At 37.7% G+C, this 26,544-nt stretch overlaps 1 protein-coding gene across 1 annotated transcript in view; it reads right to left on the bottom strand.

Annotated features, from left to right (window-relative positions):
* Positions 1-26,097, bottom strand: part of Nsun3 (NOP2/Sun RNA methyltransferase 3) — a 160,463-nt gene extending 134,366 nt beyond the window's left edge. The window contains exons 1-5 of the mRNA XM_021238830.2: positions 25,902-26,097; positions 24,989-25,098; positions 15,314-15,657; positions 3,727-3,881; positions 2,396-2,517 (exon numbers count right to left, since the gene is read on the bottom strand). Coding sequence (XP_021094489.2) covers positions 2,396-2,517; positions 3,727-3,881; positions 15,314-15,657; positions 24,989-25,098; positions 25,902-25,913 — 743 coding nt within the window. The 5' untranslated portion in view covers positions 25,914-26,097. The remainder of the gene's footprint in view (positions 1-2,395; positions 2,518-3,726; positions 3,882-15,313; positions 15,658-24,988; positions 25,099-25,901) is intronic.
* Between the last annotated feature and the right edge of the window lie 447 nt (positions 26,098-26,544).

Raw genomic sequence — 26,544 nt, 5'->3', positions numbered from 1 at the left:
ACTACAGGGGGCTTTAGGCTTTCAACTGCATCATTTGGATCTCTAGCATGCAGATAAGTCCTTTAGCCCTTTTCCACACCTGTCTCTGTGGGTGGCCACTGTAAGCCAATTTTGTAAATTCTGATATATTTGTACATCTTACATTAAATCTGTTTCTCTGATGAGTGCCAACTGATGCAGTTTTCAATAAAATAGTTCAGCCAAAAGGTTTGACTTATATGCTTCCTGACTACCCTTTCCATGCCTTTTCTCTCTTTTTTTTTTCCAGCCCCGGGGATCTAACTTGAAAGGTCCTTGCACTTGCCAGCAGTCCACGCCTCTTCTCTCTTTTGAATAGGAAATCTTCTGTTTACAATATAAGGCCAGGCACTACTTGCTTCCCTGTGTTTTCTAACTGCTTTATGCAAATACAAGGATCTTCTATCTATCCTTTATAGTCTGACTAAAACTCATACATAGCACTTTACTCTCTTGTAGATTTGCATTTAAATCCTTATTTCTGTTATTATGAAATAGAAACACTGCCTTTTGTTGAGGGAATAAGAGGTCTGTTTGAATCCTTTTATCTCTTATCATGGAATTAAAAGACTGCCTTTTGTTAAAGAAAGAAGAGGTGAGAAAGGTCTGGAAGACAGCAAGAGAAACTTCTTTGCAACTGATATACTGATAAAACAGAGGTAGCTCTGATGAAAAAATTACCGTAATTATTTTTTTCATTTTTTGAAGTCTAGGGCAATAGACAAGAGATTGTATCTGGTATTATCACTTTTTCTTTTTTTTTCTTAACCCCAAAACATGTAGATGTTGGGGAATCAGATCACTTTTTGTGTCTACAGATTAGATATCCTTTTCTCTCCCCTTTAACATCATAACCTCATAGCTCAAAGGGCCCAAGTGTTAGCTACTTCAAGAAGCTCCTAAACTTCCAATACAGATCAAGCATCAGGGCCATGTACTGTACAGGAGCTGCTCTGGACAAAACATGGGATGATGGCTGATCTGATGGTCTTTCCCAATTGTGAACAATTACATGAAAACCTCTATTCGTTATAACTGAGAAGTCAGTTTTGTAAGTGCTGTGATGCTATAGGCATTTCTTTTGAGGAGCAGGAAGATGGGAGAGTGGAATAACTACTAAGGAAGAGCTTTAGTTGTTATGGCATAAGAGGTTTATGTGTATGATCTCTGAGATCTCTGTGGTGACGACTGATGTTAAGGGAATGTGGGATGTTAAAGGAAATTTATTAAATGAAGAGAAAAAAAAACTGAATTAAAACCCAAACCAGACTTTGGCCCAAACCATGTAAAGCAATCAAAATAAATTATGTGAATTGCTTTACATTTATGCCTAATTACTTTGCAGTACAATAATGATACCATTATTTTTTGTTAGATTAACTTTGCTATAAATTTAATTACAGCTGTAAATTCTAAATACTCTGCCCTTGCAATTTACTGCTTTTAAACAATTATTTACTGTGTTCTTTCTATATGCCAGACACCAAATTATACATTGGGAATAAAAACAAGAAACCAATCCTAGATCCCATGGGATTTAAAATCTTAACAGAAAGGGAGACAAGTATAGGCAAATGTCTAATGAAGAACTCTTGAGAAAGAGCAAGAAACAAGCCTTTTTTTCTTTATAAAATATCCAACCTCAGGTATTTTGTTATGGCAAAAAAAAAAATGGACAAATGTAAGCATTAAATAATAGGAATTACTTAGGACGAGGGTGTAAGTCAAAATCTCTTTTGGAATCAGAGCAAAGATGTCACTAAATGCCTTTGATCTGAAGGAAACCAAATATCCCTGGGCAGTCAATCACTTCTACAAGATTCTTAGAGGAGAGATAAGTGCAAACAAATAGCTGCATCTTCCTAGGGATCGGACTTATCCAGAAAATTACCAAAATTACCAAAAAATACATCCTGCTCCAAAGCTACTCCTATGGAGGACTGCTTAGATTCTGATAAAAACCCTGATTCTAATCCTATGCTTGGGATAGTCCTAGTAAACAAACAACTTCATCTGGGCCCTTTAAAGATAATGCACAGTGATACTGCATGTTGTTAGGGGTTAGAAGGTATTATAGCATGAAAGCAGAAAATTTTCAAAAAACAAACAACAAAAAAAGCTGGTAATTTCTGAGTGCAGCCTTCAGAGGAATTAATCACTGAAACCTACAGAGGAAGCATTCCATTTGGGGGCTTGATATCCTCTGTCATACCTATTTAAATTACTTTAGAGGGCAGGGGATTTAGCTCAGTGGCACCGTGCCTGCCTCACAAGCTCAAGGTCCCAAAATTGATCCCTGGCACCGGCAAATAAATAAATAAATAAATAAACATTACATTAGAAACCAAAGGAGGCTTTTATATTAAATAGTCCTCACCTTAAGAGTTCTAACTGTAGAACAGGTAAGTTCCTCCTTTGATGTATCCTACAGGTTGCCTTCTGAGTATCGGAAGAGAACAACCAACTTCTATCATTTGAACATGGAGCATCAACTAACACCTAGAGAAATAAGGACAAATGATGTAAATATATTCTTAGGGACAACATACATAGAGAAGCTATATGACAAACAAATAGCAAATACAAAAAGAAACATTTCTTTTGGGACTAAAATTATAACACACGAAGTTGTTTAAAAATACTAATACTTGTCAGAAAATTTTTGTACTTAATTTCAGTGTTTTTTTGTTATCATTGTTTATTTGTTATGACATTGGAGATAGAACCTAGGGCTTCACACTGGACTACATTAACAGCCCTTCTTTTATTTTTTATTTTGAGACAGAGTCTTGCTATTTCTCTAAACTGCTCAGGCTGAGTTCAAACTTTCGATCCACCTGCCTTAGCTTCCCAGTGTTGGGATTACAAGCAGGAGACAGACACCATGCCCAGCTACAGTGTTGGTTTTTGTTTGTTTTGATTACAGGAAAGAAAGATGGGAGGACTAAAAATCTACTGCTATCTGTCTCTCTTGTTGTGCTGGCCATTAAACTCAGGGCTCAAGAATGCTAGGCAAACAGTCTACCCTGAGCCTTATCTTGAGCCCTCTTTTATTTAATGGTCTCACCAAGTTGCCCCAGCTGGCCAAAAATTTGTGATTCTCCTGCCTCAGCCTCCCTTACCTTACAGGCATGTGCCACCATGCCTAGCTAATAATGTCTATTAATGACATTTGATATTTTGACAATCACACCAAAAACTTACAAAAGTCACTCATTTTAAACAGGCACTGTCATATTTCTGAATTCTCACCATTTTGAAGAAAAGTCATTTTATTTATTTTTTTTTAGAAAAGTCATTTTAAACAGACACTACCCTATTTCTCAATTCTCAGTATTTTTAAGAATATTTCAATTTCCATTTACAGAAATGACATCTTTTCCTAAAATTGTCATTCTCTAACACAAAATGTTACTGAACTGAAGCAACACAGTGCACATGTTTGTGTACTGACCCAAATATCTGACCTTTTCCCAAGTATCTTTAAGGTACACGGAAACATAATATTCTATAATCCCCAAACTCAATGTTACTGCTTCCTTTGCACCATGTTGACCATCAAATAAAAACTGCTTCCATGTTCATGTTATCAAAATTTCCCAGAATACTGAGAAACTCTGTCAGGCTATGTCTGCAAAACAACAACAAAGCAACATAAGAGTGGTATCCTTGGGAGTCTACCAGTTTGTCAAAATGTAATAAAAGTACCTTGTCAAATGTTTCAGGCTGAGCATCTCCTATTTCTCTGCCATCCAACTCAGATACTTTAATTACATTTCTCAAAGGCTGTGGGACGAAAGATTCTAATGTCTGCCTCAGCCTTCTCCATCTCAGACTGTCATATTCATTACAATGAAGAAAACCTACACATAAAGGATTAAAAAGTTTCAAATGAAGGCAATGGAATTGTTAAATTTCTACTTTTCAGTAAATACATTTCAGAAAAATCAATTCATCATAATTATGCACAAATAAGGCTTAGAGGTAAGCATTATGATTATTTTATGCTTTAAAAATGAACACACATGTGTGTGCATGTCTAACATTTACGAAGTCATGTTCATACACCTTCCCAGAAGCTCTCATATTTACGCAGTACAGACTAATTGGGGGTTGAAACCTTTAGGGAATTATGAATTCCTAAAGACACAGTTCTCACCCTAAAGCATGAGCCAAGAGTAAAAACTGAACTCTGCTATTACATGTAAAGCTTTTTCCCTGGCCAAATATCTTAATTTTAAATGAAGGAAGGTAATAAGAGTATGCAGAGAAAAAAAAGTATTGTAGCCTCTATACTAAGGCACTTAGGATACTTTAAAGAAGTTACTTAGCTCTTTAAAGAGACTCCCCTTACTTATCTGTGAAGTGGGATTGTACTATGTTGGAGTGGTTGTAAAAATTAAATGTGAGCAAGACAGTAGCTAAGTAAGATGCTTCGGTGATCATCTCTCAAAAGAGACACTGATATGAACAGCTATTCACATGCCTTCATAAGAGCTACGGAAGCCAGGTGTGAGATTATAGTGTCTAGTTTAGTAAAATAATGATAAAAGATGCACTGAAGAGGCCAGGAAGGGAAGAATTGCCCATAACATCAGTCCCCCAAATCCAATCAGTGTGGCACTGAAAGAGACACCTCCCATTTGGGAGGGAAAAATATTAAGTTCAGACCTTAGACTTGAAACCCAGCACTGGGCCTGCCACAGTGAATCCTAGGGTCAGGCATAGCCCATAGCACTTCCCTCTGGGTCAGAATCCAGACTGCAGCTCCAGATGCTCCTCAGCCAGGCAATAACTGCCTCTACTACCCTTCTGCCAACCTTGAGCAGCAGAGTGAGAAGCAAGATTCCACTCAATTAGGGAGTAGGGCCCAACTGAGCACAGGACTTAACCTTGGGGCTCAGTTCCAAGACTGCCACAGAGGGGCCCAAAAGCCCCTGTCCCCAGACTAGAGCTTCTATATGGAGCCTCTAGTCCTGCATGTGTCAAGTGGAGAGCCGAAACTGCTGGTGGTACCAATTCACGATTCAGCACGCATCACTGCCAAATGACGCATGGGTCTGGTGTACTCCCTTGAGACTGTTTACTCCCTGCAGCTATAAGACTCAATTTAGTATCAGCCTGGGAAACTAATGGAATATCTCCATCACCTCTCCACAACCTTGAGCAGCACAGCAAGTAACAAGACTCAGGCTCAGCAAGGTGAATACAGGACTTTATCTTAGAACTCAGTACCAGGCTGGTGAAATCTAAAATTGGGCAGATTCTAATGAGCCCTATAACTAGTCCAATGGCTCCAGAGAAAGCCTCTGTAGCAGTACAAGTGTGACAGGTGATAGGAACTCTATTTCAGCCAGCATCACTGCTAGGCTGGTTGTATTGGCCTTGGCCTATAAGTCCACCTCAGTAGCAGACAGTCCATAGCCCTGTGTGTTGTGCCCCATCCCCCTAAACAGTGCTTGTCTTGGTAAGCTGTGGGAGATGTAACTCAGAATTGCAATGCTGGTGGCCACAGGTCTGCCTACCATAGCATCAGGCAGTGCAATACAGAGAGAGCTAACTGGGGCCAGAAGAGAGAGGTAGCTATCAAGTCATTCCATAGGAGCCTATGGCCAGTCCTTCTGTTTTGAAGCCTAGAGCCAAGAAGAATCTTACAGTGCCTAAACATAGGCTGTAAGATAAGGTACCTGAGCCTATCTTGGCCCCCAGAAGAGGTATTTTTAAAGTTTATTCTCAATAACATACTGTACTGTATGTGGATAGGCAACAAAACTGGGCTCGGGTCGCCCTCTAGTGCTGAAATAGCAGAAAGACTCATGTGCTCAGAGAAGCAAACCCCTTAGAATTTCTAGAAGGGCAGACACAAAGTCAAATTATGAAGACTAAAATAAATACTTAATCTTGCAATGCAAAGACTGTATCACATTCCAGTAAAAATAAAGAACTTTCTGGGAATCATGACCTCACCCAATGTACAAAATAAGTCACTGGAGAGCAATAATATAATAACCAACATCTGAGAACTACTATCAGATTAGGAAACTAAAACTACCTGTTTTACGGAAACTCAGTGAGCTTCAAGAAAACTCAAAGAAATGATTCAACAGTGTAATAGACAAACTAACAAAGAGACTTAAATAGATTTTTTAAAAAAAACAACAAACTGTTAAAAGTGACAGAGGATATAAATAGCAGAACAAATGAAATGGAAGAAAAAAATCTGTGAGCCAGAAGACAGGTCATTTGAAAATACAGAACTGGAGCAGGAAAAACAAAGTAAAATGAAAAGAAATAAAGAAAGAGTATAGGGCTTTGAGCTAGCATTAAAACAGCAAATATTTGAGATGCAAGCATGCAGGCCTGTGCTGGACAGCTGTTGCCCCCCCACCATGTGGGCAAGGAGGCCCACACTAGATACACAGCATCCCCATCACCACCACCCACACACACATCAGAAAAAGCAGGCCCGCACCAGATATGTAGTGCCCCATCCCAATGCAAGAAAGCAGGCCTCCACTGGACACACAGCTCCAATGCAAACAAGCAGGCCTGTGCCTGCCCAGACCCAAGGGTGTAACCATCCACCAACTCCAACTGGCTCCACGGTTTGCTGCCCATTGGCATAGAGCAGCAGAGCTGAGAATTAATCAACTGACCTGATCCTGGATGAGAACACACAAGGAGAGAAGGGAGCAACCAGACCCCACTACTGTCAAAATCCCAACAGTCCACTTCAACCTTAGCCCAACTGTCTACATCCAGCAGAGAGACCAGAGGACTGACTGGATTTCCCATCTACCAATGGGAGCAAAGACATGCCTGAGCTCAGACAGTAATCCCAGTCTGGGTTGAACAGACAGAGGGGCTTCTGGTCCAGGCAGGCAGCTCAAAACCCTAAAGCTAGGTAGAGAAAATTGTGATTCTCTGGATCCCAAGATTGCAGACTTTGTAAAGAAGCCACTCAAAAACACAAGAATTTTATTTTTTTAGTCAATCTTTTTTTGATTTTCCAATTTTTAAAATTATTTTCTGTAGGGAACAGGGGAAGGGGACGTTACTAGAACCTCTGCAGTAAGTCCTAGTCTCCCACGAGCCACAGCAGCACACAGTGAATTACAGGAAAGGTAGAAAAATGAGACTGAGAAGAAACTGACCTTTGGGTCTGATCAGTGCTGCTCTCAGCAGCAAAGACAAAGCCCCCTAGCTTGCAGCACTTTTTATTCAGTACATGGGGAAACAAATGTAACAAGTGAAATGCAGAGTTCAGTACTTCACATTGGGATAAACAAGGTGTAACAAAAGACTGGGGGACAGTGGAAATCTAAGAACAATGAGGAACTATGCAGATGAAGATTTGGTTCCTCCCAGGGTATCTCCCAGGTGTGGTCTTGTCTTGGAGGATTACAGCATCAGGGGATCAACAAGGTCTCAGTTGTGACCCGAGACCAAAATGCAATTACGTCTGGAATGGCCTAGCTGGCCTGTAGGCAGGAGAACTAGGCCTACTCAAATGATTTTTCCCTAGAATTATGTAGCATTGCTCCCAACAATTTTCATCTTTTCTTCATCAAGTTTTTTTGGGGGTTGCGTTTTTTCTGTTTCCCCTCTCCCTTAGTTACTTTTCTCTTCTTTTCTCTTTTCTTTCAGCTTTTTTCTCTTCCATCTTATATTTTACTTCCTGTACTTTGCTCTGTTTATCTTTTTTGTTCTTTTTCTTCTTCATTCTTCCCTTTGACTGTTCTCTAATACTATTAATTTCCTTCTACTCCTCAACAGGATCCCCACCTCACATTTCTCACCTTCTTCTCATACCCCATTGATTAATTTTTAAAATTTTGTTTTACCATTTTCTGGTTCCCTCTACCCTTACTTGTATAACTATTAAATTTTATGAAACTCTAGAGAGCTAATCAACTTTATACAATTACTGTTGAATATTATTCTATTGTTAGTAGAGGTAAAGTTCTTCCATTTTGTAGATATTTACCGTAGGACAGTGGTAGGTCAATATTTGGTTCGTCATAGTGTTCACACAATAATTATAGATCTCTTTTCTATGGTTAAGGGTGGTACACTACTGGTCCTTAGATTTTGTCAATATTGTTTTTATTTGATGCTATGATTGCTGCTGATTTTATTACTATAGCCAAGGTGACATAGCAGCCACTATTAACTGGTTTTCTTGAGATGCCAATATCTGGATTGCCTTGGGTGTTGTGCCCAGATCGTGAAGTCCCCAAAGACCACCAAGGAGCCGATTCCGATGCAAACCCATGAGGGTCGTTTATTCAAGCTCGAGCAGGGACTCACAGCCGTCACCGCGCAGCGGATCAGGACTGAGAGCCCCGAATTTTAAATTAGGGGGTTTTTATAGAGGTTACAGCAAGGTTTGGAGGTTTTCCATTTAGCAGCTACATGATTGGCTGACAATTAGCAAGCATGAAGTGTACATTTTTGATTGGCCAGGTGCATGGGGGGGGTTGAGGGGTGGTTACATGTAGGTTTTACGAGGGAAATGAGGGGCAAAGGTTGGTGGTCAACTGTCACGTACTGACGGTCAGCAGACACACTGACTATTAGTCACGACCATTACGTACTGACAGTCAGCACATCTACAGATTGTTCTATGGATAGGGGGCCCGGAACGTTTATTTCCTGGCTGAGTAATTAACTTAGGAACTTTGGTTTGTTACAGATTGTATCTTCTGTCCCAGAGGAAACACATTTTAACCATTAATTTGAGAGGCTAGGGGAATGGTGGATTTTAGCAAAATGGAGTCGCTTTGGTCTCACGTGGGGTCAATAAAAATGTTGTGGCCACTTCCTAGAGAACTAGGTACCAGGGCAAATATGCTGCAACCTCCCATCCCAAGTAAATGGGGGTGGATAGATCCTGGGACAGAGGCAAAAGTCAATAGTTAGCCATGCCCAGAGAGCACCACTGAAAAGTAGACATTAACTACAGAGGTCTTTCTACTAGAAAAAAAGCTTTCCACTACAATCAATCTACAAGCCTATACACACACACACACACAGACATGAAAAGACAACCCAACAAAATAACTCCAGATACTCATAACTCCCCCAAAACTGATCCACGAGGTATAGAAAGGGAGGAAACCAAAAGCCAAACACTCAAATTATGCAAAAATAATATCAGGGGAGATAACAAAACAGATCAATAAGACATTTGGAAAGCTCATGGAAGATATAAGAAAAGAAAAGAGATATTGGGTCAAGTAAAAAGATCAGTGAATCTAAAGATACTAACAAAAAGCCAGCAGGGCTAAACAAAGCAATGCAAAACATGAATGACCAGCACTGAAAAGAATTAGAGTACATTAAAAGGCTCCAAACAGAAATTCGAGAGATTAAAAATTCTGAAGTATGGGCAGCAGACATAAACAATGTCAGAACTAGGAGACAAGGCTGTAGTTGGAGACCAATTAAGGAGAGATACCTTAACCACTTAGCAGTTTGCCCGAAGCATGACGCAGGTAGCCTGTTTGTTTATATACTATCTTGAGCATTGCTTGCCAGGTGTCATTTCAACCAGTTGATTCTTATATTGAGTAAATTTGATAAAATTTTTGTTTTTATGTTCCCTGCTATCTTATCTTATGTAGCTATCTTCTATTCATAGAAAGTGAACTTCAAGCCAAACCTGGTCACATTTGATTGAGTGCATATTCCAACAGGAAGAGATAACAATTACTGACATCTATGCACCAAACAAAAGCATATCCAACTTCACAAAATAAGTACAACTGGACATAAAAGACTAGATAAACATAAACAAAATTATAGTGATGCACCTCAATACCCCACTAACACATATAGATCAGCTAGACAAAAAAAGATCAACAAAGAAATATCAGGGTTGAAAAAACCTTCAAGCAAATGGACTTAACAGATATCTTCAGAATGTTCCACCCAACAACAGAATAAACATTTTTCTTAGAAGCACATGGAAGTTTCTCCAAAACGGACCACATACTAGCCAATAAAGCAAGTTTAAGTAAATACAAAAGAAATGAAGTTATACCACACAATTATCTTCAAAGTGCCATGAAACTAAAAATCAACAATGAAAGAAACAGAAATTATGCAAATACATGGAAACTAACAATATACTCTTAAAAAAACAATGGGTTACAGATGAAGTAAGACAGTTTCTTGAACTAAATGACAAGGCCAGTATAAGGCCAGAACGTATGGGACACAATGAAAGCAATCCTAAGAAGGAAGTTTATAGCTGTGAATGTGCACACCACAAAAACAAAGGGAGCCCAAATAAATAACCTAATGATGCATCTCAAAAGTCCTACAAAAACAAGAATAATTTAAACTCAATGCTAGTGCAAGGAAGGAAATCATAAAGGTCTGAGGAGAAATCAAGAAAATTGATACAAAAGAAATAATACAAAAAAAAATCAATAAATCAAACAGTTGGTTCTTCAAAAGAATAAAGAGAATAGACAAACACTTAGCCAATCTAACCAATAAAAGGAGAGAAAAGACCCAAATCAAAGGAATTCGAAATGAAAAAGGTAAAATTCCAATGGACACTATTGAAATCAAAAAGATTATTAACTACTTTGCAAACCTGTATGCTAATAAATCGGAGAATTCATAAGAAATGGATAGATTCTTAGAACATATGAACTACCAAAACTAAACCAAGAATATTTAAAATCTCAGAATAATCCAATAACAGGCAATGAGATTAAAGAAGTAATAAAAAAACCTACCAATAAAGAAAAGCCCAAGTCCAGACAGATTCATTGCTGAATTCTACAAAACCTTTGGGGAAAATCTAACATCAATACTCCTAAAACTCTTTAATGAAACTGAAAGGGAAGGCATACTCCGAATGTCATTCCTGGAAGCTATCATTACCCAGATTCCAAAACCAGACAAGGATCCAAACAAAAAAGAGAAGTATAGACCAATCCCTTTAAGGGATATATATGCAAAAATCCTCAACAAGATACTGGCAAATAGAATGCAACAACTCATCAAAAAGATTAGATGGGGCCAGGGGTTTAGCTCAGTGGTTCCAGTGCCTGTCTCCCAAGCCCAAGGTACCGAGTTCAATCCCCGGTACCAAAAAAAAAAAAATTAGACATCATGACTAAGTAGGCTTCAACCCAGACATGCAAGGAATAGTTAACATATGCCAATCAATAAATGTAATATATCACATAAGCAGAAGAAAGGACAAAAATAGATGCAGAAAAAGCCTTTGGCAAAATCCAACATCCTTTCATGATAAGGATGCTGAAGAAAATAGATATAGGAGGACATTATCTTAATCTAATAAAAGCCATGCATGACACAACTACTGACAACATCATATTAAATGGGGAAAAATCTCTAAAATCAAGAATAAGACAAGTATGTCCACCATCACCATTCCTGTGCAACAAGCACTCTATTCCTGCATTTTCATGAAATAATGAAAACTGACATGAAAGATTTTCAGGTTAAGTAAGTGCTTTTAAGTCAAAAGCCAGTATCAGTGCTCGATTTAGCTCTTAAGTTTTCCACTGGCTTTTACATTTTGGCTAAGTATCAGGAGGTTATTGCTTCATTAAAAAGATTCTATTTTGCTTTAACGTTCTTTGTTTTTCTCTGTCTCTCCCCTCCCTCTACTGTCCCTTCCCCTCCCCTCCTTTCTCCCTTCCTTCCTCTTCTTTCTTTCCAGGACTGGGAATAAAACTCAGATGCCTCATACATGCTAGACAAGTATTCTACCACTGAGCTACATCCCCAGGATTGTATTTTTAATTTTTTTTGAGAAGGCATCACTAATTCGCCCAGGGTCTCACTAATTCTCACTAATTGACCAAATTTGAAAACTGGTATTACAGTGAAAAATATCTAAGTCCCTACAAATGAAAATCAAGCCAGTATTAAACAACAGCTTTAGTCAAGATTCTCAATTCAGCATTTTAAAATAGCTCCCTGGTGAAACACATTTTTATGATATATTATTTTGCATAGATACGGATTTTATTTGAAATGATCTTAGGTTAATTGAACCTTTAAAAATATGCAATACATGGTTACAATGCAAGTTTCATACATATATGAGGTGTGATCAAAATGTTTAAAGTTTTATTATAGTAAAAGACACATTGTCATTAATTCTCCTCAAAAAACTCCACCCTCACTTTGAACACACTTATCCCATCCCTCCTGCTACCTTCTGAAGGAGTTCTGCAAGTCTTCTTCTGTAAATGTCTCTATGAGAGGTGATGAAAAGTATGGTTAATGTTGCTGCTGAGTTCCATCCAATGGAAAGGCAGGTTCATAAAAACATTAGTATGGCCTCATTCACCTTATTTACCAAATCTGGTACCAGGCAACTTCTGGCTCTTTCCCAAAGTGAAAATGACTATGAAAGGTAAATATTCTTCATTCAGGACACTGAGGCAGTTATAACAGCACAATTAATGATACTCACCAGAGAGGACTTCCAGAACTGCTTCAGTGTCAAGAACAATGGGATAAGTATGTTTGAAATGAGGGGGAATGTTTTAGGGGTAATGTGACTTTTACTGTAATCATTTTTTAAAAAACTTAAATGTTCACTGCATTTATCAATCACATCTCATATACAATAACTACATTGAGACAATTAATTTAAATTACGTCATAAATTATGTCATTTATGCAGGAAAGAGGGTATATTTAACAAATTCCTGAAAAAACACAGAGCCTGTAGCATATGTACATGGCAGACTGGTTCATTTACCAGTCTGAACAAATGAATAGTTTCATTCATTTATTTTAACACATGCAACATAATAAAAAACTAATCTTACCTTATTTCTAGTTCTCCCAAGTTTTTGGTGTCATAACCTCTAATTATGATTTTTTATGATCCTCTCAATGTAAAAAATGGAATAGTAATATTATCCTATACACTAGAAGTGTTGTGAAGGCTAATGGTAAGGTTCTTTGAGTAACTAGAAACAAATTCACAAATACACACAATGGATTTGTTAAAATTTAGCTGACATTAGACTGAAATACATTTGAGAGTAAAACCCCTTAAAGGTTCTGGGTTATGAAGCACTTATTACAGACTGTGCCTCTGCTCATTCATAAGTCAGCAGTGGAATATCACTGGGAAACTGTGGAAGAGAATCAACAACACGATGATGAAAACTTCAGATCCCAGGTCTGAATTGACCTTAGGTCAATTTAGTTAACTTCTTTTTGTCTCAGTTTCATCTATAAAATGGGATTAATAATCATCAACTGACAGCATTGTGGAAACAAGTGAGATTTTATATATAGATAGATAAAGATATAGATATAGATATAATCAGTGACAGTCACACTATGTTCTTCTAAGCTCCAAGACTTTAGAAATTTTTTGTATGAAGATACCACTTTAGAAGCAAAGACTAAACCATATTTTAAAAGTACAGATTTATACAGTGTAATTAACACAGTCCTTGGGACGTTGTTCCAAAATGGTTATTATCTTTATTATTACGCAAAGAAGATGAACCTAATACAGAGTTCAAGAAAATCTTACTGGGGAAGTGAATTCCTGAGGCAAAACCCAAAGGAAGGAAAGGAGTTAGGGGAAGAAGGGAAAAGAAGCAGAATGTGCAAAAAGACCTAGAGACATGAAGGAGCAGAAAGGAAAGAAAAAGCAACTCAATAAAGAAAGGAGTCTTACTAATTTTCTTTACCACTAAAGGCTAACTAGAGGTCAAAAAGAGGTCACTGACAAGTGATATGAATTATCTTCTTGACTGGCTTGGGAGCTCCCTGGGAGACTAGGAATGCACACTTCTAGAAGAGTCTGGATGTGTCATGGAAGTGTGACCTCCTTGGTCACTGGTCCCTTCCTTTCTAGTGCTATTTCTCTGCTCTGCTTCCCACCACCATAAACTAAGCATCTTGCTCGGCCATGCCCTTCTGCTAATGATGCTCCTGCTCTGAGCCTGCTGACCATCGAATGAACCTCTTAAACTGTGTGCCACATAATCCTTTCCTCCTTTAAGCTGTGGGTGTTGGGTATTTGGTCCCAGTGACAGGAAAGCTAGTGAACTAACACAAACAGTGAAAAAAATTTTACTCCAGTAGGGGGACATCCCTCAACAAGAAAGGTGACCACGCCACTCAACTAATCTTAGTATGTTAATGTTTTCCTATTTAGATTCATAATTGTTTGCTTTTTTCTGTTAAGGCCAGGATATTATAAAACTGTGCTGACAAAAAACAATGATCAGTCCATCACTGCTAACAGCTGAGCCAAAAGAAAAGGAGACTAATTTTTTTTGTCATCCTAAAACATGAGCTTTATAATCATTCAAAGTTGTGAACCTTTCTGCCCAAAATAATGGCCAGTATGAATCTACAGGAATTTGGTGCATAAATTGTACACTTAGCACAACCATCATTTTAAGTTTTGGTTATAAAAGCTTTTACTAGCATTGCTTCTAACATCCAAACTTCAGCACTGTAGCTAACCTAATTTGGGTAGCATGACCATGAAGACACCTGTACTTCTTAATAAACCATTACCATTAGTCCTACTTAGATGAAAATCTACTTTACTTGGAGCACTGCCTGAAGTTCACTGCCTTTGGTATAAGAAAAGGAAGATTCTTCTCCACTTCAAACTCATAGACTATATCAATTTGTTTTGGGGTTCCCAATCAAATCAGCTTCCTTATTCTATAAATGTATAAAATATTTATATCTACTAATGAGGATAATTTAAGATTAAAATGCTCTTTCTCCAAAATGACGGCCAAGTTTGAAATTCCCCTTTCATCTTTTACAATACTAAAAATTTTATGCCCAGAAGTAGTGAGTTTATATATTATATGTCTTGTAAGGGCCAGTATAAGAACATTGTCAAAGAACACAAAGAGTGGAAGTAAAAACAAATACTCCTGACATGATTCTGTAACACTTCAGCTTAAATTATAAAAATTATAAGAAACCTTATGAAACAATCTTGGTGTTTTGTGATTTCTTACACTAAAATACAGCAACCTTCAGTGACAAGTTCTTCAGAACTCTAACACCAGTAAATTTTCTCTTCAATCTACAGTTAACTGATATATTTGATCAATGTGATGTATAATTGGATTCTCATTTCTCATAATTTTAAAACTCTATTTGAACAGCAAATGTTCACCAGGGAAGAAATAAATTAGTTTTTAAACTCAATTTTCCATTTATCCCCATATACTGTCAAAGTATTTTTAATATAAAAATCTTAAAAGGTTATTAATTCCTGAAAGAAAAGCACACTACCTACCTGGCCAGGCACACTGCAACAGAGATACTGATTTACCTCCAGGAGCAGCACACAGATCCAGAACCTTTTCCCCATCCCTTAATTCTAGAGCCAGTACTGGGAGAAGAGAAGCAGCATTCAGAAGATAGTATTTTTTCAGATTTCCAACTTGATGTTTTTCTGAAGCCATTCGGTCTGGAGTTCCACTGAGGTAGCACTTCATTGATTTAGGATAGTAGGGTAAAGACCCTTGAAAAAGTCTGCGATAGCCCTTCAAATGTAAATCCTTTTCCAGTTCAAAATGGTAACCGAATCGGTTGAGGAGGACAGCATATTGCCACAGTGATGGAGATGTCAGTATATCCCTAGAAATAGAAAGAAAAAAAAAAAAGAGTATTAATATTACAGGCGTCAATACCATTTTATATTATTAACGGGGCTAGGGTGGTCCTAGGTTTATAGTTTACTTACTTCTGATTTCCAGAGACAGGATCAGTCTGACATCTCTTTTTGCTTCACAGGGCCCTGATATGGCTCTACCCTGCACTGCTATAACCCTGTCTGTATTTTAAAATTTGATAGTATTCACAGTGGCTTTTAAAAATTAATTTAAATCATTAAAATACTGTATTATAATTACTGGGAATTACTCTGAATCAGACGTATGTTTCACTTGCCTCAGCCTTAATCTTCCCTATAGATTCTCATCTTTTAAAAAAAAAAATCTTGCTTTTTTATATAACTGTACATCTTATCAAAATGGATTTCTATTTGCACAAGAAACTGTTTTGCTTAGAGGTAAGAATACTAATATTGCTGGGAAAACTACTATCAAAATGTGTTTAAAGGAATGAGTATTAAAGTTTTCCTCTGATGTGGATAAGAGGCATGAAAAGCTAACTACAGTGAACTCTATGTAATGGAGTTAATGAGCTGATGAGTGGCTCAGGTGACTCATATCCAAGGATGATTTAAAAATCACTATGGGCAGACAGGCCAGGCTTTCCACCCAACAGCTTTACCTTCCTGAATTTGTATTTGGTCCAAGTTAGAGCTCTTGACAATCACACACGCACATCAACTGACAAATGATAGAGCAGGAGATATTTACTTTATTTACTAGCTGACCTTTCTGGCTGAGATATTTGGGAGCTTCATTAACCATAGTCAATTAAATAAATTCCAGCTGCTACTCACCTCAGAGTTGCCTATATGAGGAATAGCTGGAATGAAATCTAACACCTGCGACTCGAACATACCATGTGAATTTCAATTTAGGGTAATATGTGGAACTACTTTCTCTTTTCATTGCCTTTTGCCATGGATGAGACGGTGCATTATAGGATCCTGACATATCTGTTTCAGCTATTTTGGAGGGTGACAACCACTTCCTTTAAGAAAGTGGTTTGCTAACTCTAATGTGCATCAAGGGTGAAACTGATGCTGTTGATCCCCAGGACCATGTTTGGGTAACTACTGCTTTAAAATAGACCTCAAAGAGAAATATGAATGCCACTGCTATAAATCTTTTGAAAGCCCATCTTAATTTTTCCCTACAAACTGGATGAAAACTTACCCTGTATTGTGAGTCACGTTTAAGAAGAATTTATACAGACTGGAGTGGCTTGACTTACTTCATGTACCTACCTCTTAGCTAACAAAGGGCAAGATACTTTCAACTGGTTAATATCAGATAGGGCAATTTATTCACTATTCTTTTTTTTTTTCCAGAACATTCAAAGCTATTCCTGGGTATTTATTTTTCAAGTGATTTTCAGAATCAATTGGTCAATTAAAAATAATTTATAAAATAATCATGCATACAGGTATAATAAACTTGATTAGAAGTGTATTAAATGTATTAAACTTGGAAAGGATTAACTCTATTGTAATTCAGTCTTTCCAACCCTGAGAACAGTATTTCTTCATTTATTTAGTTTTCCTTCAGCTCTCAAAGTAAACATTACCAATGCAGCATATTTCCCTTGAGGCATGTTACTTAAGAGGACTGTCTCTTTAGGAACACTATAAATTTTTATATATCATCTAATATGGAATATGTTAACTGAGAGAAATGAGAAAGTAAGTTCCAAGGCAAAGGCAAGGGCACACATGGTGGTTGACAATCTGGACAATGATTCCTGTAAAGTGCCTGTGTGGAATATCCCTCAGAAAGCCTCCTGTTATCCTAACCTCCACCATGCTTAGTCAATGTTGTCTTTTTGTTAACATTCATTCTCTAAATATACACTATGCAATACATCTATTTACTGATGGTCATATAAAAGTCACATCAACTACATGTTAGGAACATCAATTTACTGATGACATAAAATTAGCTTATGTTTAAATTTTTAAGAAACAAAAGAAAATACTAAGTAAAAGTGACTATAAGAAAAATATTAAGTGAAACTGAACAGATGGTACACAGGAGTGACTAAGCTTTGAGAAAGTCATTGAAGATCCTAATGCATCACAGCACAAGTCACACTGCTTGTTTATTTCCCCAAATGGCTCATATGGAGATCACAAGATAATTTTCTCTGTGTCCTTGACTAAGTGCCTGGGGACTAATTCCATAAATAAATTAATCTAATTAGTTTTATTTATGAATCTCTTGACTTCTATTATTTGTTTATTTATTGGGGGGGTTGCTGGAAATTAAACATAGGGCCTGACACATTCTATCCTGGGCTCTACCACTGAGCTTCACTGTAAGCCCATCAGTTACTATTCTTTTTGGTACTGGGGATCGAACTCAGGTCCTTGCGTTTGAGCAGCAGGTGGCAAAACCACTGAGCTAAATCCCAGGCCCTCATCAGTTACTATTTTTAAAAATTTCAATTCAAATTTAGTTAAATTAAATTTTAGTAAATTAACTTTTTGAAAAATTACTAATTTGGACACTTCGATAGTATGATTTTCATTTAACTTTTCTGTGACATTCTTTCCTCCTCCTATTCTCTATTTGACCTTTCTATATGAGGATGTTGCAGTCAGGGTTTTGCAAGGGAAACAGATTTAATACAACACATAATTTATAGGAATATTTTATAATAGTCACCCAAAAAGTCAAGTGCAGATGAGTGCAAGAGATCTAGCTGCACACTGGAGACCCAAAGAATCCAGCCAGGGGTCTGGATCCCACAGCAGTGTCCCACACAAGTCCAGCTGAAGGCCCAGAGTCCAAGGCAAAGTCCTCCATGAGTCCAGCCAGTGGCCCAGAGCCCACAGCAATAACTCAAGCTTGTCCATATTGAGGATCTGCACCTGCAAGGCCCAAAGGACAATGGTGAAAACCAGAAAACCTGTGCCAGTGGCTTGAAGGATCTGTGCCACCAGGCTGAGGGATCCACATTGGGCCCAGGAAGTGATGCTCACAGTGAAGATCAGAGCTCCCTTGAGGAGAAAAGCAGCCATTACCAGCGACAACAAGGCCCCGAGCTCCTCCTCCAATGAAAACATCCAACCGCAGCAGCAAGCTTCTTCTAGAAAATCAACAGCCCCACCACCACTACCAAGATCTCTTTTATGCCATGGCCAATGATCCTCAGCTACGTCTTCCACACCCAGACCAGGCTGATTCAGTTCAAGTTCAGTTCCAAGTTGACCATTAGTTAATCCACCACAGAGGAAAAAAAAATTTTTATCTAGAAATTGCTAAGCCCAAGTGGTATAAGCATGTAGATTAAAGAAGACTTTAAATTTCCATGGTTAGAAAAGTAAAATTCTGTCTTAATGCCATTATCATCCACTAGAGGGTATTCATTTGTTCATTTTAAATCTTGTTTAGAAAACAAATCAATCCCTGGAAGTGCACCAAAATATGCCTTTAGTACTTGCCATTTTATTTCTATTATTCAGATTCTAACGATGAGCTGATGGAATCTTACTTTTTCTTGACTGTGTTTCTTTTCTTGACAGTGTTTCTTCCTTATCTCTCATATGAAGCAATTTATGTGCAGATCTCTTATGAATGGTACATCAGACTGGAAATCCTGAGAATTTGTATTTCTGATGAAAACAACAAAAGGCTAAAAATAATGACTAAAAGGACTGCTTCAAATTGGGAAACTATGCATACACGAGCAAGACCAGATCGTTCACAGCAACACAAATGGCAGAAAAAAGGGCATGTAGTTTTTTTAAGTCCTAAGTCTAGTTTGTTATAATTGTGAGGCACGGGCCAACTCCTTTGACTTTAAAACGGGCTAAAAGTAACTACAAGGTTCTGCATAGATTACTGTTGAAAATGTAGAGCCAACATATATGACAAAATAGAAATCTAAACACTAGCTAATTTCTCCCCTAACCATCTCACTTTACTCCCCTTCTCAAATTCAGGTAATACTACAGTATTTACTAGTAGTTATGTAATTTTAACTTCTGAATGTGAACTCTGGGTCAGGGGGATCAGGCTTACACATTTTGTTGTTCATCTGTTTCATTTGTTTTCAATGAGGTGCATATAAAATTTCCAGTTCATACAAATTTCCAATTAATCCTCCCTTATGTATAAGTATCTATATATCCTCAGTGGATAACACAATGCCTAGGACATAAACTCTGCTTATATTGTGAATAAGTGAATGACCTGCCCAAGTATTAAGTCATTAGCTCTTCTGTGTCCGGGAAGAAATGCCAATATTAGTAAATTATACCAAAAAAATCTTGAAATTATAATAGCTGCATAAACAAAATGAAATGTAAATACAAAAGGGAAAACTTGATGGTTAATAACAAAAATAATGCTTATATTGAGAGCTTACTATATATTATATAATATTCATATTATGTATGTGCGTGTATATATTCATTTTATCTTCTGAAATAATATAATTTTTTCCCATTTTACATAAGACGTCAGTGAGGCATAGATGTTCAATAACTTATCTAGTTCATATTCTCCTATCTGCTGAGGTGTGATTTGAATCCACGCTTACAACGACTGTACAAAGGAGAAAGAATACCATTCCTGGCAGAGGGAACAGCATATACAGTACCAAAACCATGGAGGTATCTCTTTCTTTTCCTTAAGTTCTCTTATTGGTACATTTTAGGTACATGTTTACATTTATAATTGGGTGTTTGCACCTGTACATGATGTATCTTGGTTCTTATTTTTTCCCTGATACCTGTGTGCCCTTCACCCCCTCCACCCTTCCCTATTTACATAGACTTCATCTCCATTTTTTTTTCTTTTCTCATTTTTCCTTTCCCCTTCCCCCTACATTCACTCCTACATCTTTAGACCTTTTTTCCTATTTCAAATTATCAATTATTCATTTTAATCATTTTAACCCTTATTTACACAATCAGTTTCTCACACTAGAGAAACTATTTGGTATTTACACGTGCATCTTATTTATTTCACTTAAATAAGCCTTGATATGTATCCATTTAGCTATAAATATCTCTAGTTTCTCATTCTTTATGGCTGAGTAGTACTCCATTTTATAAAAAAACCACATCTTCTTTATCCAGTTTCCAGTTGATGGGCATTTGGGCTGTTTCCAAGCTTTAGCTATTACAAATTGTGCGGCTATAAACATGGGTGGACATATATTCCTGTGGTATGATTCTTTTAATTCTTTGGGGAAGATACCCAGCAGGGGAATAGCTGGGTCAAATGGGACCTCTAGTCCTAGTTCTTTGAGGTATCTCCATACTGATTTCCACAGTGGTTGCACCAGCCTGCACTGCCACCAGCAACGGAGAAGGGTTCCTTTCTCCCAACACCCCCGCCAGCATGTTATTGATTTCTTGATAGCAGCCATTCTTTCTGGGGTGAGGTGGAATCTCAGTGTTGTTTTCATCTGCATCTCTCGAATAACCAGTGATGTTGAACATTTTTTCATATATTTATTTGCTGCTTTTATTTCTTTGTCTGAGAAATGTCTGTTCATTTCAGATGCCCATTATTGAACTGGGTCTTCGAATCTGGGGGGGTCTGATTTTTTTTCAGTTCTTTATATATTCTAGGTAGTAGTCCTTTGTCTGAGGTGGAGCTGCTAAAATTTTTTTCCCACATTGTAGGTTGTCTGTTAGCTCTGTTAGTGGTTTCTTTTGTGGTGCAGAAACTTTTTAATAAGATGGGATCCCAGTTGTTGATTCTTTGTGCTAGTTCCTATGCTGAGGTTTTGTACATGAAATCTTTTTCTACACCAGTGTCGTCAAGAGTTCTACCTAACTTATCTTCCAGCAAGTTTAGTGTTTCTGTTTTAATATTTAGATCTTTAATCCACTTCGATCTTAGTTTAGTGCATGGTGATAGGTATGGGTCTAGTTTTAGTCTCTTTAGTTATGATATGATCTTTGGTCTAAATACAATACCAAAAACAGTGAGGGAGCACACATGGTTTGTACGTAGAAAGTGACAGAACAGAACACGGAAGAACTGAGAAGCACCATGACAGAGTGGGTAAGACAAACTCCCAAGCCTCTCCCAAATGGGAGCTGTGTATCTGCAAATTAGTTAACCCCTGTGTGCTTCAGCATGCCTATTTCTATAATGATGAGACTACTGCAAGCACAAAGTGCCATAAAAATGCTGATTAAAATAAGCAAACTAATATACACACCACAGATGAGAGAATCTGGCTACTGAAATATGACAGATAAGAGATGAAGAAGGCCTGAATAGTAGCAGTAGAGTTAAAAAGGATATCCAAAATAAGAAATTTCTCAGGTAGAAGCAACAGCCTTTGGTAGCTATTTCAGATTTTGATGAAGGAAGAATAGTAGTGTATGGTGAGTAGTACTGTACATAGTTAGGGAGACACTAAAACTGCTCTCACTTCTGACACCAACTACAATTTCAGGGATCACAAGACCACTGTCAAGTTTGATTACTCAATACAAAAATACACAGAGCTCATGGAAAGCTGTTAAAACTCACCATTATGGTATGTTCTATTATAACAAAAACATGCAGGTTAAAATCAGTCTTAGAAAAAGACCCACTGTAGAGTCCACAAAAATTCAAAGCATGGAGCTACCAGCTGTCCTCTCCACTGGCAGTAGGGACCAGCTTTTCCTGGCAGGGATGTGACAATATGCATAGAAGTACTGCCAAAGGTCATGTTCAGCAAAGCCTTGGTGTCCAGTTTTTACTGAGGAGGAGTCACATGTATGTAAGCGACTGCCCACACAAGAAGACTATTAGGGTCCAGCCCCTCTGGAGGTTGAGTGGGTATCTGTAGCTGATAGGCCCCAATGTAAATCACAGTTAGACTATTAGGTTGGCCTAAGATTCCACATAAAAAAAGGCACTCTTTTCTAGTACATTTCAAGGACTCAGTGACTATCACCTTTCGTGAGCTGAGGGCAAATGCCAGACATATTTTTGAGTAAGGTTCAATCTTTACTACAAAGGTAGTGAAGGTGTGGAGGAAAAAAATGAGACAACCAGGCTGACAGTTGTGTCTTCAGCTGAGATAAAATATGTAAGTGGCAAAAACAATATAAGTTTGGAAGAGAAAAATATTAATATGCTTCTGAGCTTGCTGAATATGAAAACTCAGTGTAGCTCCCAGGTAACATTTAAAAGTATGGGACTAAATCTGGGGAAGGACTACAGTTCAGATGACAGCATACTGATCAAAGTTTAAAGTCATGCGATGAATACTTACTTGAAGGAGAACATGTAGTCAACAAGCAGAACAATGACTGAACCACATAAACTATAACTTCTAAGGGCTTCTCAAAAGGTCATTCAGCAAGAAAGGTCATTATAAAATAGGAAAATAAAAGAAAAATTCAAATCTTTCCTATTACTATAAGTAAAATCACTGAGTAAATTATAAATGAAGGGAAGGGGTAACCCGATTTCCCCTGAAAATAAACAGACTGCAAGCACAATACTATCTTGAAAATAAAGTTATAAAACAAAAGTGTATAATTCTGTCATTTCTCTCCGATACTTTTCTATGTTCAGACTATTTTCTGAGAAAGCTTTTATTTTGCTTATGGCAGATTTAGCACGTTTATGCAAAACTTAAATTACCATGAAAATCCAACAAAAACAGATGAAGCAGAAAGCACGGCTAATTAAATGGAGTGGAGGTTCACCGCTCATTCTGTTTGGGGTCAAATAATAATTTATAAGCCTGTCTTAGCATACTAAATAGAAAAATAATTCATTACAGATAATGGATAGCCAGATCACTATAAAATCTGCAGTTGCAATATTTGAAATATATTTTTTAATCATCCACATTTGCCTATTTACATCTCAGGTATGGGAAGCAATATAAAACAAAGGTTAGCTGTGAGGTGCTGAATCAGAGAACCCAGGCACAAGTTCCAGCTTTGCAGCTTACTACCTGAGTAAACTCAGGCAAGTTACTTAAAGTGCATGTAGTATCCTCAGGTGAAAAATGAGAAACAAATCTGACAGGTTTGGCCTGCGGATCCCATAAGTCAATATTGTCTGGCACATGATAAGCATACAAGATATTTGGATATTCCAGCTGAGTACCTTTACATACTTAAATTCTCATTAACTTATACACTTCACTATTCATTCTGTGATAGAAGATAAGCACTTTGAAACTATTCTAAAATAAAAGCTATATACATTTTCTTATTATACTGTTTGAGTTTCCCAATTAACCTAATTTGTCCTGTATCTACATCAGAAACACCTAACATCAACGCTCATAACTGTCCTTTCTGAAGGAGTAATACTTATTAACAGGCGAGATGGGAAAAAAGACAACCATCTGAGAAATTATTGCCTGAAACAATTTCCAGATATTATCTACAGCCATGTAACTGTTTTAAGGGCCTTTGGTCTGCAACTTCCCCAGCAGTGCACTCTTCCCTCAGCCTAGAATATGTTTTCTCTTGCCCAGGTAATTGCTGTAAGTCACCAAGAACTGGCTTCTCCTCAGCACTTCACTTGCACCTCAGACTTTGACAGACATAGCGAGGTACTCCTGCCCACTTTTATTGTAACACTTAGCAAATTTTATCAGTTTATAGTTTACACCATGCCCTTCTGTTAAAATCCCTATGAACACTAGACTATTTGCAAACTAGACATGAGACTGTCTTGCTCTAATTATTCAAGGGGCATTGTATATACAGTACTGTATCTGGCACTCAATGTCAAGAGTCCGTACAATAACAACCGTTAACAGCAAAACTCACAAAATATACTCATCAAATTTCTCTCATTTGCTTTTTTGCAATAAACTTTTATTTGTATAATACATTTAAAGAATGTATGAACCTGCACATACTTGTTCATAATATAGCTAACCATAGACATAACATGAAATGATTACTAAAGTATAACTTAGAGAAGATAAACAAGTGTTGACTTTAAATACTTGTATTATTTTCTGAATTTTAGGAACTACTAAAATATTCCTCAAACTTTGATGATTTTTATGTTATAGTATAATTAATTTTGTGAAACTGGTGGGGAAGCCTGTCTTGTGTATGAAAGCAAGTGCTCCCAACAAAGGCATAGTAACTTTGCTTACTATCTCTACAAATTTCTCCCCTTTCCATTATCCAGTGACTAAATCCATTTCCTTTTATTTCTCCTTTTCCATAGCCCCAGTGGGAACGGCAGCCACATTTAGATTCCTGTAGCTTTTATCTTCGCTGTATTCCTCCCCCCAAAAAGGTGTATTACTTTACTTCCACTCTTTTATCTTAAATTACCAAGATATCAATTATACTAACCTTACTGTATTCCAGGGATCTCCAAGTTCTTTAGAATACTGTTTGTCAAAATGATCCAACACAACTCTGCAAATCTGTTTTGCAAGCTCCCCTTCCGATTTTGCTTTCAGCTATGACAGTAAGAAAAAGTTGCTGACACACTTTGATATTACAAATTTATTGAATTCCAACATTAGCACAGTCTATTTTTAAAGAACTTTTTCCGTAATTATGTTTCTGCAATGGGACCAATACCCTACTTGTAATAAAACTGTATTATTGACACTATTCAAAAAGTTTTTTCCAATACCGTCCATGAAGCAAAGGTTAAAACAGAATCTAGCGGTACTAAAGTGAAGAAGTTATAAAAAGAACTTATTTTTAAGTACCCAGGATTAATGTGGCTAGTAAGGTGAACTTGGTGAAAGGAACATGAGAACTCTGAACTATCTTATTTTCTCAAATGTTCAGTAAACCTAAAAATTTTTTTAAAATTTGAAGTTTATTTAGAAAAAAATATTTCTATTTCTAGCTTCTTCTTGTAACTCTTCGCAATTGGTTCATTTATTCAAGAAAAGTGTCTCGAGGGCGAAGAAAAATGTTAACAGTAGGGTACAACAGTGACACAGAAGGCAAAGCCTGAAAGCTCGGGGAGCTTACGCAATGTTAGACCCTGAAGTGAGACGTTCCAAGTTTGTGGGCTGGGTTGACGGAACCAATTATTTGGGGGATACAGGGGTGTCCTTAGGAGAAAACTACAGGGAACACTCAAGAGCAACGAATCAGGGTGCTCAACATTATTGCAGGGTTCTGGACAGTGAAGCAAAAAAAGAAAGAAAAGAACCCCTCTCCCTTCCAGGGCCCTCCCTCGCTTCCACGGCCGCGTGGCGAACTGGTTCGGTCCGAGGCGCGCAGCCAGGCCCCAGGGCCTCACCCGAGTTAGCATTATCCTCCAGTAAACTTCTATACAACTGCTCTACACGACCAGACAGCAAAAGCCTCCGAACAAGTAGACTTCCGGCATTAGCCGACCATTGCGCAGGTTTACGCTTATCCTGTCGAAATTCTCGCGAGATTTACTTTACCTACGTTCTCAAAATCTCGCCACAAAGCTAAGGTCTCGCGATGAGTGCTCGCGGAGCCTCGCTCGCGTAGCAGGCGGAAACAGATGTTTTTAAAGTCGGGGCTGTGGGTTAGGCAGGCACGGACTGTCGGGGCTGTGGGTTAGGCAGGCACAGACTGTCGGGGCGTGGGCAGGGCCCCTGGACGGACTTTGGGCGGCTGGGCTTTAGAGACTACGTAACTCATCATGCTGAACTGTCTCTGTTTGCATAGGTTCGATAAGAAATGGGACTGTCTCTAGTAGGCTGTTTTTTCAACGTTTCAGACTCAAAGGCGAAGGTAGTTAATTTGCCAAATCTGTCGACCCCCTAGACTCTTGAAAGGAGATGAAAAAAATCAGGTTTTTTTCTAGGACGAAGCACGGGGATAATCTCTCCTTGTAAAACTGGGAAATGTTAAAAGATTAAATTGAAATATAAAAGTGAATGGATACTAGACGACAGTAAATGCGTTTC

The sequence above is a fragment of the Heterocephalus glaber genome, unplaced genomic scaffold (assembly GCF_053883595.1).
Source record: "Heterocephalus glaber isolate CG9 unplaced genomic scaffold, H.glaber_assembly_v1.0 deba00000122, whole genome shotgun sequence".
Classification (NCBI taxonomy): domain Eukaryota; kingdom Metazoa; phylum Chordata; class Mammalia; order Rodentia; family Bathyergidae; genus Heterocephalus; species Heterocephalus glaber.
This window is presented reverse-complemented; position numbering and strand designations above follow the sequence as displayed.